General features: G+C 47.0%; 1 protein-coding gene across 1 annotated transcript in view; it reads right to left on the bottom strand.

Annotated features, from left to right (window-relative positions):
• The window catches only part of UBE2O (ubiquitin conjugating enzyme E2 O), a 120,440-nt gene extending 108,417 nt beyond the window's left edge, over positions 1-12,023 (bottom strand). The window contains exon 1 of the mRNA XM_077459304.1: positions 11,578-12,023. Within this exon, the coding sequence (XP_077315430.1) occupies positions 11,578-11,952 (375 nt within the window). The 5' untranslated portion in view covers positions 11,953-12,023. The remainder of the gene's footprint in view (positions 1-11,577) is intronic.
• Positions 12,024-13,454: the final 1,431 nt, after the last annotated feature.

Here is a 13,454-nt window from a genome sequence, read left to right as displayed (position 1 = left end):
AATCCAGTACAAAAAAAAAAAAAAAAAAAGGCGGCCTTTGCGAATTTAGTGAAATTGCATCAGACTCGCACCATAGCAGAGTGAACAGTTTTTTTTGTCATGCAACCCGCTGGTCGGAGCTGCTGTACTAACCATGCAACGTTAGTTCAGTGATCTCCCCCGCTGAGCTGTTATGTTCTGACAGGGGGTGCCCCTCCTCCTTCAGAATACGCCAATCAAAGCTCTCTGCCATTGGCATGCACATCCAACATATAAGGTGGCTGAACGGCCGGCTTATGTTAACTAGACCGACATACACACAGGCCGAAAGTCTACTTTTTTTTTTTTTTTTTTTAACTGGCCGTTGTCACCCGACTTTTTTTTTTTTTTTTTTATTTATTATTATTAAAAAAAAAAATAAAAACGCAAAGAGGAGATTACCAGAGACTGCGGACATACTGCACGAGATTACCAGAGACTGCGGACATACTGCACGAGATTACCTGTGAATTGGGGCCCCAATGACAGCTTTGCAGAGTGCACTGCACAGAGGACACAGGAGGCTGTATTCGTGTGCTAGCTAGCAGAGAGGGGGCGGGGCCAGCAGCTCTACTCAGAACACAGCGGCTGTAGTTAGAGCAGTGATCGGAGTGGACGCGTCAATGGAGCTTCTGACCCCGCCACTGACGTGCCCACTCCGATCACTGCTCTAACTACAGCTATTCTCAGATTTGATGACTTTACAAAATGTAAATAAAATAAAAAAACCCATCTCAAAAATGCTATTTGCTTTAACCATTCCATTTTGGAATAAATTAATTTTTAACAACAACCATATACACTGTTAGAAATTAAATTCGACAGACATTTTCCATCCTGCTTCTTCAAATTTTTCTACTGAAAAAAAACAAAAAAACGTCAATTTGACCTTCTTAGGGATTAGAAAATCAAATGTTCTTGAAATTAAATATTTTGAACAAAAATTCTACTTGTCTATAGCCACCTTTAACAAATTGCTGGTTACTCCTCTTTTGACCACTCCCCCCAGCTTATTAGACAAATGAAAGCTGAGTGGGAGCTGTTGACATCCTTCCAAGATCAGGCCGCTCTGTGGCATGATCTGTGACCCACTGGACACAGTGGATGGCAGATCAGTGTACCAGGCCTCTGCCGGTACCATGTGATCAAACACAGCAGATCACCTAAAAATTGTACACAATGGATAGCTTACAATCATTTCATCCGTTATGTACTATTGTGTTAATCTCTGTGATTGTTCCTGTCTGTACCTAGGATCACTTCGACCAATCACAGCCCATCTGTACCATTAACTGTGGCCAATCAGTGCTAATCACAATAGTACACACACTGAAAGAATTAAAAATGGTTGCTTATAACAGTAATTATCACCGTTATAAATTAATCATAGTGTGAATTAAAAAAAAAAAAAAAAACCCCACACTACACGATCACCTCCCTAGAGGGAACACTGTATTGCTCTAATGTATGTATGAAAAATAAATTACAATGATATAGAAATGGTAAACCCAAAAAAAAAAAAAAAAAAAAAAAAAAAAAAAGATTTTTTTTTTTTTTTTTTTTACAGTCACCAGTTAGTAACTCTAGGTGCATATCTAAGAATTACTAGAGGGAAAAACAACAAACACACCACACGGTCCCCCTAAAACCCATACCAGACCCTTATCAAAGTATGCAGCCCAGGAAAAGGAGGGCACCCACAAGCGCCCCCCTCCTGAACCATACCAGACCCCACCCCCCCTCCCAAAAGCACCTTGTCTCCATGTTGATGGGGAGAAGGACCTCTTCCCCACAACCCTGGCCTGTGGGGATCTGTGGGTGGGGGGCCCTTATTGGAATCTGGTAACAAGGGGGCCTCCAGATCCCACCCCTCACATGTGAATAAATAAGTATGGGGTACATAGTGTGCAAAGTGTAAAAGTGAGAAGACATGGAGTTTGAAACAAAACCACAATGTCCCCCGGTGTAGACCCATCGTCAATCACAGTGCCCGCAGCCACCACCGACCCCAAAAAAAAAAAAAAAATTTTAAATGAAAAACAAAAATAAACACACCACACACACACACACACACACACACACACACACAAAAAAAGGTCTTGTCAAAAACTACATACTGTCATTTTTAGACTACACTATTTTTTAGTGAATGATACTATGATATGATGCCCCTCACCTGCAGACTCCCCACAACCACTGGCCAGGGTTGTGGGGAGGAAGCCCTTGTTCCTGCCATTTTTTGTTACATTTTGGCATGGGGCTTCCATCTAAATCTATACCAAACCCGTTTTTTTAGCCTATTTTTCATTGTCGGCAATTCTTGTTTTTACATTCCGATGACTCATCTCACACGGAGGCCAGCTTCCAGGCCCGCTCCTCAACAACCTGCTATACACAGTTTGTTATGGGGGAGGAGGCGCAAACCACATGCTAAAATGCATACCAAAAAAACTTGCATTTTTGGCGTGGGTCATTTAAGTCTATTGCATGCAAAACACAATCTGCTATGGGAAAAAAAAGTCCCTGAACCCTTTCCAAAAATGAAAAACACACATAGATATGAACGTGTACCATAGGAAACCTATTGAATGGACTCTAGGTGTGAACCTAGAGTTAGTGTCCCTTATTACTGCCACAGCAGTCATACCATGACGCTGTACTACAGTAGTGACGGTATTTAAAAAAATAAAAAAAAACACCTTTATTTTTCAAAAAATTGTTACAAAACATTTACACCTTCAAAATACTCGCCATGATTCTTACTAAATACTGTGGACTGTTTACTTTCCAAAAAGTTATTTTTCACTGCCCTGGAATTTTCAGATCGCAAAAAAATAGACTGTCAGTGCACCAGGATTGATACATTTTCAGATACAGTAAGGCCTCATGCACACGAGACGCAGATGAAACCTCTGTTAAAAAAATGCTGAAACGCGCGTTTAGAAACGCGCGTTTTGCCGCGTTTGCATGTCGCGTTTAGACGCGTTTGCGTTTAGACGCGTTTATAAAGATAACATCATGTAGACCCTCCCCAAGCTCTCAAAGCATTTTTTTTAACTATTTCTGCTATTTTGATCAGAGTGAGCAGCAGCAGCATAGAGAGCAGTTGTACACTTGCATTTGCCGTGTCACTTGCCACGGCACCTGCCACAAGTTGTGGATTGTCCACTTGCCACGTCACTTGCCACAAGTTGGGGATTGTCCACTTGCCACATCACCTGCCACGTCACCTGCCACAAATTGTGGATTGTCCACTTGCCACGTCACTTGCCACATCACCTGCCACGTCACTTGCCACGAGATGTGGATTGTCCACTTTCCACGTCATCTGCCATGCCACCTGCCACAAGCTGTGGATTGTCCACTTGCCACGTCACCAGCCACATCACCTGCCACAAGTTGTGGATTGTCTACTTGCCGCATCACTTGCCACATCACCTGCCACGTCACTTGCCACGTCACCTGCCACAAGTTGTGGATTGTTCACTTGCCACGTCACCTGCCACGTCACCTGCCACAAGTTGTGGATTGTCCACTCGCCACGTCACTTGCCACAAGCTGTGGATTGTCCACTTGCCACATCACTTGCCACGTCACCTGCCACATCACTTGCCACATCACCTGCCACAAGTTTTGGATTGTCCACTTGCCACGTCACTTGCCACGTCAGCTGCCACGTCACTTGCCACGAGATGTGGATTGTCCACTTTCCACGTCATCTGCCATGCCACCTGCCACAAGCTGTGGATTGTCCACTTGACACGTCACCAGCCACATCACCTGCCACAAGTTGTGGATTGTCCACTTGCCACGTGACTTGCCACATCACCTGCCACGTCACTTGCCACATCACCTGCCACAAGTTGTGGATTGTCTACTTGCCGCGTCACTTGCCACTTCACCTGCCACGTCACTTGCCACGTCACCTGCCACAAGTTGTGGATTGTCCACTTGCCACGTCACTTGCCACAAGCTGTGGATTGTCCACTTGCCACGTCACTTGCCACGTCACCTGCCACGTCACTTGCCACGTCACCTGCCACAAGTTTTGGATTGTCCACTTGCCACGTCAGCTGCCACGTCACTTGCCACATCACCTGCCACGTCACCTGCCACAAGTTGTGGATTGTCCACTTGCCACGTCACTTGCCACGTCACTTGCCACGAGATGTGGATTGTCCACTTGCCATGTCACTTGCCACGTCACCTGCCACGTCAGCTGCCACGTCACTTGCCACAAGATGTGGATTGTCCACTTGTCACATCACCTGCCACATCACTTGCCACATCACCTGCCACAAGTTGTGGATTGTCCACTTGCCACGTCACTTGCCACATCACCTGCCACGTCACTTGCCACAAGATGTGGATTGTCCACTTTCCACGTCACCTGCCATGCCATCTGCCACAAGTTGTGGATTGTCCACTTACCACGTCACCAGCCACATCACCTGCCACAAGTTGTGGATTGTCCACTTGCCACACCACTTTCCACGTCACCTGCCACGTCACCTGCCACAAGATGTGGATTGTCCACTTGCCACGTCACCAGCCACATCACCTGCCACAAGTTGTGGATTGTCCACTTGCCACGTCCCTTGCCACGTCCCCTGCCACGTCACCTGCCACAAGTGGATTGTCCACTTGCCACATCACTTGCCACATCACCTGCCACAAGTTGTGGATTGTCCACTTGCCACGTCACCTGACACAAGTTGTGGATTGTCCACTCGCCACGTCACTTGCCACATCTCCTGCCACAAGTGGATTGTCCACTTGCCACATCACTTGCCCCATCACCTGCCACAAGTTGTGGATTGGCCACTTGTTACGTCACCTGACACAAGTTGTGGATTGTCCACTCGCCACGTCACTTGCCACATCACCTTCCACAAGTGGATTGTCCACTTGCCACGTCACTTGCCACGTCCCCTGCCACAAGTGGATTGTCCACTTGCCACGTCACTTGCCACGTCACCTGCCACAAGTTATGGATTGTCCACTTGCCACGTCACATGCCAGTCACCTGCCACAAGTTGTTGATTTTCCACTTGCTACGTCACCTGCCAAGTCACTTGCCGCGTCACCTGCCAGGTCACTTGCCACGTCACCTGCCAGGTCACTTGCCACGTCACCTGCCACAAGTTGTCTATTGTCCACTTGCCACGTCACATGCCAGTCACCTGCCACAAGTTGTTGATTTTCCACTTGCCACGTCACCTGCCAAGTCACTTGCCGCGTCACCTGCCAGGTCACTTGCCACGTCACCTGCCAGGTCACTTGCCACGTCACCTGCCACAAGTTGTCTATTGTCCACTTTCCACGTCACTTGCCACTTCACCTGCCACGTCACTTGCCACAAGTTGTGGATTGTCCACTTGCCACATCACTTGCCACCTGCCATGTCACTTGCCACAAGTTGTGGATTGTCCACTTGCCACGTCACTTGCCACAAGTTGTGGATTGTCCACTTGCAATTGCAATTGTTTAAAATATTTTTCTAATGGTTTTTCATCATTTGCAATCATTTTTGAGATTTTTAATGTAAAAAAAAAGGTCACCTTTAAAAACGCATATAAACGCAAACGCGGCTAAACGCGGTAGCAGCGTTTTGCCGCGTTTTGCGTCTGAAACGCAGAAATTTTTGTTTCTGAACGCATTTTTTTGCTTCTGGAAAAACGAGATTAAACGCAACTGCATATAAACGGAAAAAAACGAGACTGTGTGCATGGACACATAGGATAACATTGAATGAGTTCAGGTGCAGTTGAAAAAACTGTCCAACTGCATCTGAACGCGCGTTTAACTGCGTCTCGTGTGCATGAGGCTTAACTCACAAGAGTACACACCTCAGATTTTTGTAAAAAAAAAAAAAAATACCTTTTCATGTGACAACACTGAACAAATGACACTTTGCTACAATATAAAGTAGTGAGTGTACAGCATGTATAACAGTGTAAATTTGCTGTCCCCTCAAAATAACAACACACATCCATTAATGTCTAAACTGCTGGCAAGAAAAGCGAGTACACCCCTAAGTGAAAATGTCAAAATTGGGCCCAATTAGCTATTTTCCCTCCCCAGTGTCATGCGACTCAGCGTTACAAGGTCTCAGGTGTGAACAATTTGGGGCGATTGCTCTCACTCTCTCATACTGGTCACTGGAAGTTCAACATGGCACCTCATGGCAAAGAACTCTCCAAGTATCTGAAAAAAATTAATTTTTGCTCTACATAAAGATGGCCTAGCCTGTAAGAAGATTGCCAAGACCCTGAAACTGAACTGCAGCACGGTGGCCAAGACCATACAGCGGTTTAACAGGACAGGTTCCACTCGCCATGGTCGACCAAAGAAGTTGAGAGCACGTGCTCAGCATCATACCCAGAGGTTGTCTTTGGGAAATGGATAAAGAGAAAAAATATTGCGCTAACCAAAAAAGTGAAAACAAGCAGCTACATACGAATATGACCAAATTCATAAATAAACTAAATATAATGTAGCGCTAAAACAAAAAAAAGTGTGTGAAAATACGTGTAACAAACACTTTAAAAAGAAAAAGGAAATTTGGACTTTATTAGTCTTTCCTTTTTAAAGTGATTGTTACACGTATTTTCACAGCACTTTGTTTTAGTGCTACATTATATTGTTTAGTTTGGGAAATGGATGTACGGGGGGGTCGTTCAGCGTGTCAATGCTCAGACCAATTTGATGCAGCATGCGGTGTATGGTCTGCATGGCTGTCGTCCCAGAAGGAAGCCTCTTCTAAAGATGATGCACAAGAAAGCCCACAAACAGTTTGCTGTAAACAAGCAGACTAAGGACATGGATTACAGGAATCATGTCCTGTGGTCTGAGGAGATCAAGACAAAAAATTTTTTGGTTCAGATGGTGTCAATCGTGTGCGGCGGCAACCAGGTGAGGAGCACAAAGACAAGTGTGTCTTGCCTACAGTCAAGCATGGTGATGGGATTGTCATGGTCTGGGGCTGCATGAATGCTGCTGGCACTGGGGAGCTACAGTTCATTGAGGGTACCATGAATGCCAACATGTACTGTGACATACTGAAGCAGATAGGGGTGCAACGGATCAAAAAACTCACGGATCAGATCGTTCTTTAGATCAGCAAATAATAATTGAATTTGCAAAAACCTGTAAAAATTCCGCCACCATATAGTCCCCACTGTAATATTGGCTGAGCATGGCTGGGCATCGCAGAGTATTGGCAGGGTATGGCAGAGTATTGCAGAGTACTGGCAGGGAATGGAGGGATGGCTGTGACTGCACTTGTCACAGAGCAGCGCTGTGGGCTCTACAGATGCAGCCCATAGAGCTGCTGCCGTCCGATCTCTCCCCTCCACTGTACAGATCTGTATACAGAGGAGAGAGAGGAACCAGCATCATCATGACGCCAGTTTGTTTACAAGTGATCGCTCCGTCATTTGACGGAGCGATCACATTATAAATGCTGACGGGTGCACCAAGATGGCCCCCACTTCGGGAACTAGGCCGAAGCTACGGCCTTTCCTAAGGGTGCTCCGCGGATCGTGGCATGTGCCGATCCGAACGGGGCGACAATCCATTGCACCCCTAGAAGCAGAGCAGGATCCCCTCCCTTCAGAGACCGGGCCACAGGGCAGTATTCCAACATAACGACCCCAAACACACCTTCAAGTTGACCACTGCCTTGTTAAAGAAGCTGAGGGTAAAGGTGATGGATTGGCCAAGCAAGTCTCCAGACCTAAACCCTATTAAGCATCTGTGGGGCATCCTCAAAAAGAAGGTGGAGGAGTGCAAGGTCTCCAACATCCACCAGTTCTGCGATATCATGGAGGAGTGGAAGAGGACTCCAGTGGCGACCTGAAAAGCTCTGGTGAGCTCCATGCCCAAGAGGGTTAAGGCAGTGCTGGAAAATAATGGTGGTCACACAAAATATTGACACTTTGGGCCTAATTTGGACATTTTCACTTAGGGGTGTACTCACTTTTGTTGCCAGCAGTTTAGACATTAATGGCTGTGTGTTGAGTTATTTTGAAGGGACAGACAATTTACACTCTTATACAAGCTGTACACGCACTATTTTGCTACAATGTAAAGTCTCATTTCTTCAGTGTTGTCAGATAAAAAGATATAAAAATATTTACAAAAATGTGAGGGTGTACTCACTTTTGTGAGATACTGTATATACACACACACCATAACTTTATTAACAAAGACATGTAGCAGTGTATACAATATTATGAGCTGCATTCAAGAAAGATTTGCAAAATGTTATAAACAGAAACAAAGAAACATGTTTTATTTTCCAAAATTTTCGTTTTTTGTTTATTTAGCAAAAAAGACAAAACCAAGTGGTGATTAAATACCACCAAAAGAACGCTTTGTGTGAAAAACAAATGATAAAATGTTATATAGGTACAGTGTTGCATGACTGCGCAATTGTCAAAGTGTTACAGCACTGAAAGCTGAAAAATGGCCTGGGCAGGGGGGTGAAGGTGTCCAGTATTGAAGTGGTTAAAGGGACATCCACAGTAAGCTTACAAAAAAAAAAAAACAAAAAAAAAAAACAATACCAACAATGTAAGATGCCTATGCCAACATTAAAAAGTTGTCTGGCTGCAAGTTCCACCGCTGTACTTCTGGGTGGGGCATACTACCCAGCCTCCCAAAAATTGTGTTGAGTACCCAATTGATCTATAAACAGGTTTGAGCACCATCATCCAGGGGGATCCACCTAGTCCTACACAAATGACAACTTTCAGAAAGTCAGTACTTGCACTGGATGTTTTGGTATTTACCGACATAAAACACACCCCAATTTTAAGAGGGAAGTTTACAGAAAAAAAATAAAAAAGTTTTCCACACCCAGCCCCCCTCCCCCTGCACTCCCAGAAGACCCCCCAGGCTCCTGGGACAGCGCTGCCAGTATTCTCTACAGTTAAGAAAATAAATAAATGCCAGCCCCTTCTACACTGCTCCTCCTGTGTCAATCCTACTGTAAATTGAAGCTTCCATATAGCTCAGTTTTTCCACTGACCTGGTCACATGACTGCTCTCTCTAACGTTACATAGATGGTCATGTGACCGCTCTCCTCCTCCAATCTAAAGCTAGGAGGAGGAGAGCGGCCAGAAAAAAAAAAAAAAAACTGGAGCCATCGAGATTCTTACAAGCTTTGTTTTATAATGACACTGACACAGGAGGAGTGGTGTAGGAAAAAGGGGCTGGCAAGTTTTTTTTTGTTTTGTTTTTTGTGTTTTATCAACTTTAGAGCAGGCAGCGCTATTTCAGGGCCAGGAGAGGCGGGGCGGCCCACATCAAATACATTTTTGTAAGAAAGTAACTCCTAAATTTTTTTCTCTCTTTTGTAATCCATCATTACCAATAAAACAGAAAATGTACCAAAAACTTAAATTTTAGTGTCAGCATATCTCACAAAGTCACCAAGACATCGACATGGCATGGCATGGGGGGGGGGGATGGTTGTTCATCAACCATCCAGAAGTCAAAAGGTGACATTTTAGGGAGACAGAGGCCACCCAAGGGAATTTCTCATTCCTTGCTAATGGCATCCTAAAATCCCTGCAAATGTCACAAGCAGAAGGGATCCCTGCTGTCAGGATGAGCGTCATCTTTATTGATCAACCCTTATTTCTCAAGAGAAAAGCAGATCATAAATGTAATATAAAGATTATGAATGTTACTTCATAAAATTGGAGAAACTCGCATAATATTCAGCTATAGAAAAGTAGGGAAAATTGAAGCGAGAGGGAAAAAATAAATAAAAAAAGGAATGGTGTGGACAAGAATTACGATATGGCATCTTGGAGAAGTGGAAAAGGATGATGCCATAGTTATGTTTATTGATGGAAGTACATAGTAATCGACAAAGCCCTGGTGAATGCATAATTGAAATGTAAGCTGGAAGAAAGGTAATAAAAAGTCAAACACAGAATAAGATCTACACAAGAGGACCATTTTGTGCTTCAACATCATACACTGAGGGCTTCCAAGAGAAAATCATTGATTCGCTCATTTCTATGATATCCGTCATACCGCAGTTCAAAAGAAAATACGATGACACTGCAAAAATATACTTTCCACATGGTGGATAATCACATTGTATTAAAGCCTTGAGACATCCAAAGACAATAGATGTTTCTGATTGAGCTCCCAAGATGTCTTTCTGACTGAATCATACCCACCATAGCAATGCTGCTTCTCTGCATTTACAAAGACAAACAAAAGAGTTTTAATCAATTCTGATTCTTTTAATACGTTGGGATCACACCGGTGTCCCCATTTGTCCCCTATACCTGGGATCAGACTGGGCCCCATTCATCTCCCATTCGTTCCCCATACTCGGGATCCCGCTAGGATCCCCTCCATTCGTCCCCTATGGCCGGGATCGCACCGGTCCCCTCCATTCGTCCCCTATGGCCGGGACCGCACCGGTCCCCTCCATTCGTCCCCTATGGCCGGGACCGCACCGGTCCCCTCCATTCGTCCCCTATGGCCGGGACCGCACCGGTCCCCTCCATTCGTCCCCTATGGCCGGGACCGCACCGGTCCCCTCCATTCGTCCCCTATGGCCGGGACCGCACCGGTCCCCTCCATTCGTCCCCTATGGCCGGGACCGCACCGGTCCCCTCCATTCGTCCCCTATGGCCGGGACCGCACCGGTCCCCTCCATTCGTCCCCTATGGCCGGGACCGCACCGGTCCCCTCCATTCGTCCCCTATGGCCGGGACCGCACCGGTCCCCTCCATTCGTCCCCTATGGCCGGGACCGCACCGGTCCCCTCCATTCGTCCCCTATGGCCGGGACCGCACCGGTCCCCTCCATTCGTCCCCTATGGCCGGGACCGCACCGGTCCCCTCCATTCTTCCCCTATGGCCGGGACCGCACCGGTCCCCTCCATTCTTCCCCTATGGCCGGGACCGCACCGGTCCCCTCCATTCTTCCCCTATGGCCGGGACCGCACCGGTCCCCTCCATTCTTCCCCTATGGCCGGGACCGCACCGGTCCCCTCCATTCTTCCCCTATGGCCGGGACCGCACCGGTCCCCTCCATTCTTCCCCTATGGCCGGGACCGCACCGGTCCCCTCCATTCGTCCCCTATGGCCGGGACCGCACCGGTCCCCTCCATTCGTCCCCTATGGCCGGGACCGCACCGGTCCCCTCCATTCGTCCCCTATGGCCGGGATCGCACCGGTCCCCTCCATTCGTCCCCTATGGCCGGGATCGCACCGGTCCCCTCCATTCGTCCCCTATGGCCGGGATCGCACCGGTCCCCTCCATTCGTCCCCTATGGCCGGGATCGCACCGGTCCCCTCCATTCGTCCCCTATGGCCGGGATCGCACCGATCCCCTCCATTCGTCCCCTATGGCCGGGATCGCACCGATCCCCTCCATTCGTCCCCTATGGCCGGGATCGCACCAGTCCCCCATTCGTCCCCTATGGCCGAGATCGCACCAGTCCCCCATTCGTCCCCTATGGCCGAGATCGCACCGTTCTCCCATTCATCCTCTATAGCCATCACTCCATGTCACACAATGACTACCTTGGTCTCCTTCACATCCTGCCGAATGCCCTCGGGGTACCACTGGACTCGCACATAGCCTCTCTTCAGTGGCCCGAACCTGCTGGCCTCACCGGCGGTGTCCGAGCCGGGACTCTCCTGTACACCTCCACCGCCGCCCCTTCTCCTCCGGCCCCCCGCGGTCTCCTCCTCTTCTTCCGCCGCTACCACCACCACCTCGTCCTCCTCTTCGCTCTCCGAGTCCTCTCCGTGCATTAACCTGACCAGGCCGAAGCGGCTCTGGCCCCGGTAGGTACCGAACACCAGGTCGTGTGAGAAGAGAAGCCGCTGGGAGCCATCGCTGCCGGACAGAGGAGGCAAGTCTCCGGTAACGGGAGAAGACAGACTGTCCGCCATTGTTGTTGTCCGGAAGAGAACACAGACTCTGCCGCTGGCCTGGGCGGTTACCAAGGAAAAGTCAGCGTATGGGCGAGCTGACATCACCACGCTGCACGTCGTTGTTAAGGTGCAGGGATGCTGTTGCTAGGGAAACCATGAGCTCTCTGTTGTCAGGGGACCTGCAGAGGGGACAGTCTGCTGCCTGTGAACCGTGACTGGGCTCTGCATTCCTGCACTGAGTATAGGGAGAGCCTTGGATCTTATAGTGCAAAAACAGGACTGCTCACTGGTCACAAACCTTAAAATACATCCCCTCTTTTATTAAAAATAATTTTATATATATATAATACAGCATGTATATTTTTTACTTTGATGTTATTAAAAATGACCATTCCACTTCTATCTGTAAGCATTCTTATTTCTCCTCTTATTATTTCATAGGTATTAAGAATTACATTTTCCTTTTTTTTGTAAATTTAAACCATCGATTTAACGGTTTCCCAAAACAGTTACAATCAAGGCATGTCCTGAATGATAACTGTCACAGTTGCTTCTGCTCTTAACTGAACTGCCAAGTCATGAAATGTCTGGTGTCATAGCTGATCACATGTGCAGCACCATGGCCACTCCAGATCGGAGGCTAAGATGGCAGCTTCCTTGGCTGTAAAGGATAGGAGAGTTTAGGTGCACTTTAATTGTATTTATTTTGATGAGGAAACAAAAATAAATAGTAGAAAGCAAAGTCATGTGCAAAGAATGATGTCACACATCTGGGATTACAATTGTACATGTAATTAAAGCATTATTAAAACCCAGCTCCAGGCAATTAAAAAATGATTCCTTGCAGTGGGGCTGTGCCTGGCATACGTGCTCATTTTGGTCTAGGGCAGGGGTCTCCAAACTTCCTAAACAAAGGGCCAGTTTCCTGCCTTTCAGACAGTGCCCCATTGTTGGTGTGAGTGGGAAGACTAGTGCCCCATCATAGGTATTAGTGGAAATAAAAGTGCCCCATCATTGGTATCAGTGGAAAGAATAGTGCCCTATCATTGGTATCAGTGGAAAGAATTGTGCCCCATCATTGGTATCAGTGGAAGGAATTGTGCCCCATCATTGGTATCAGTGGAAGGAATTGTGCCCCATAATTGGTATCAGTGGGAGAAATAGTGTCCTATCATTGGTATCAATGGGAGGAATGGTGCCCCATCATTTGTATCAGTGGGAGGAATAGTCCCCACTGTTGGTGTCTGTGGGAATAATAGTGCCCCATCATTGGTGTAGGTGGGAAAATAATGCCCCATCATTGGTGTCAGTTGGAGGAATAGTGCCCCATCATTGGTATCAGTGGGAGAAATAGTGCCCCATCATTGGTATCAGTGGGAGGAATAGTGCCCCATCATTGGTGTTAGTGGGCAGAATAGTACCCCATCATTGGTATCAGTGGGAGGACTGATACCCCATTATTGGTATCAGTGGGAGGAATAATGCCCCATCATTGGTATCAGTGGGAGGAATGATGCTCC

Source organism: Lithobates pipiens, unplaced genomic scaffold (genome assembly GCF_037356315.1).
Source record: "Lithobates pipiens isolate NorthernLeopardFrog02 unplaced genomic scaffold, aLitPip1_a1.2 Scaffold_28, whole genome shotgun sequence".
Classification (NCBI taxonomy): domain Eukaryota; kingdom Metazoa; phylum Chordata; class Amphibia; order Anura; family Ranidae; genus Lithobates; species Lithobates pipiens.
This window is presented reverse-complemented; position numbering and strand designations above follow the sequence as displayed.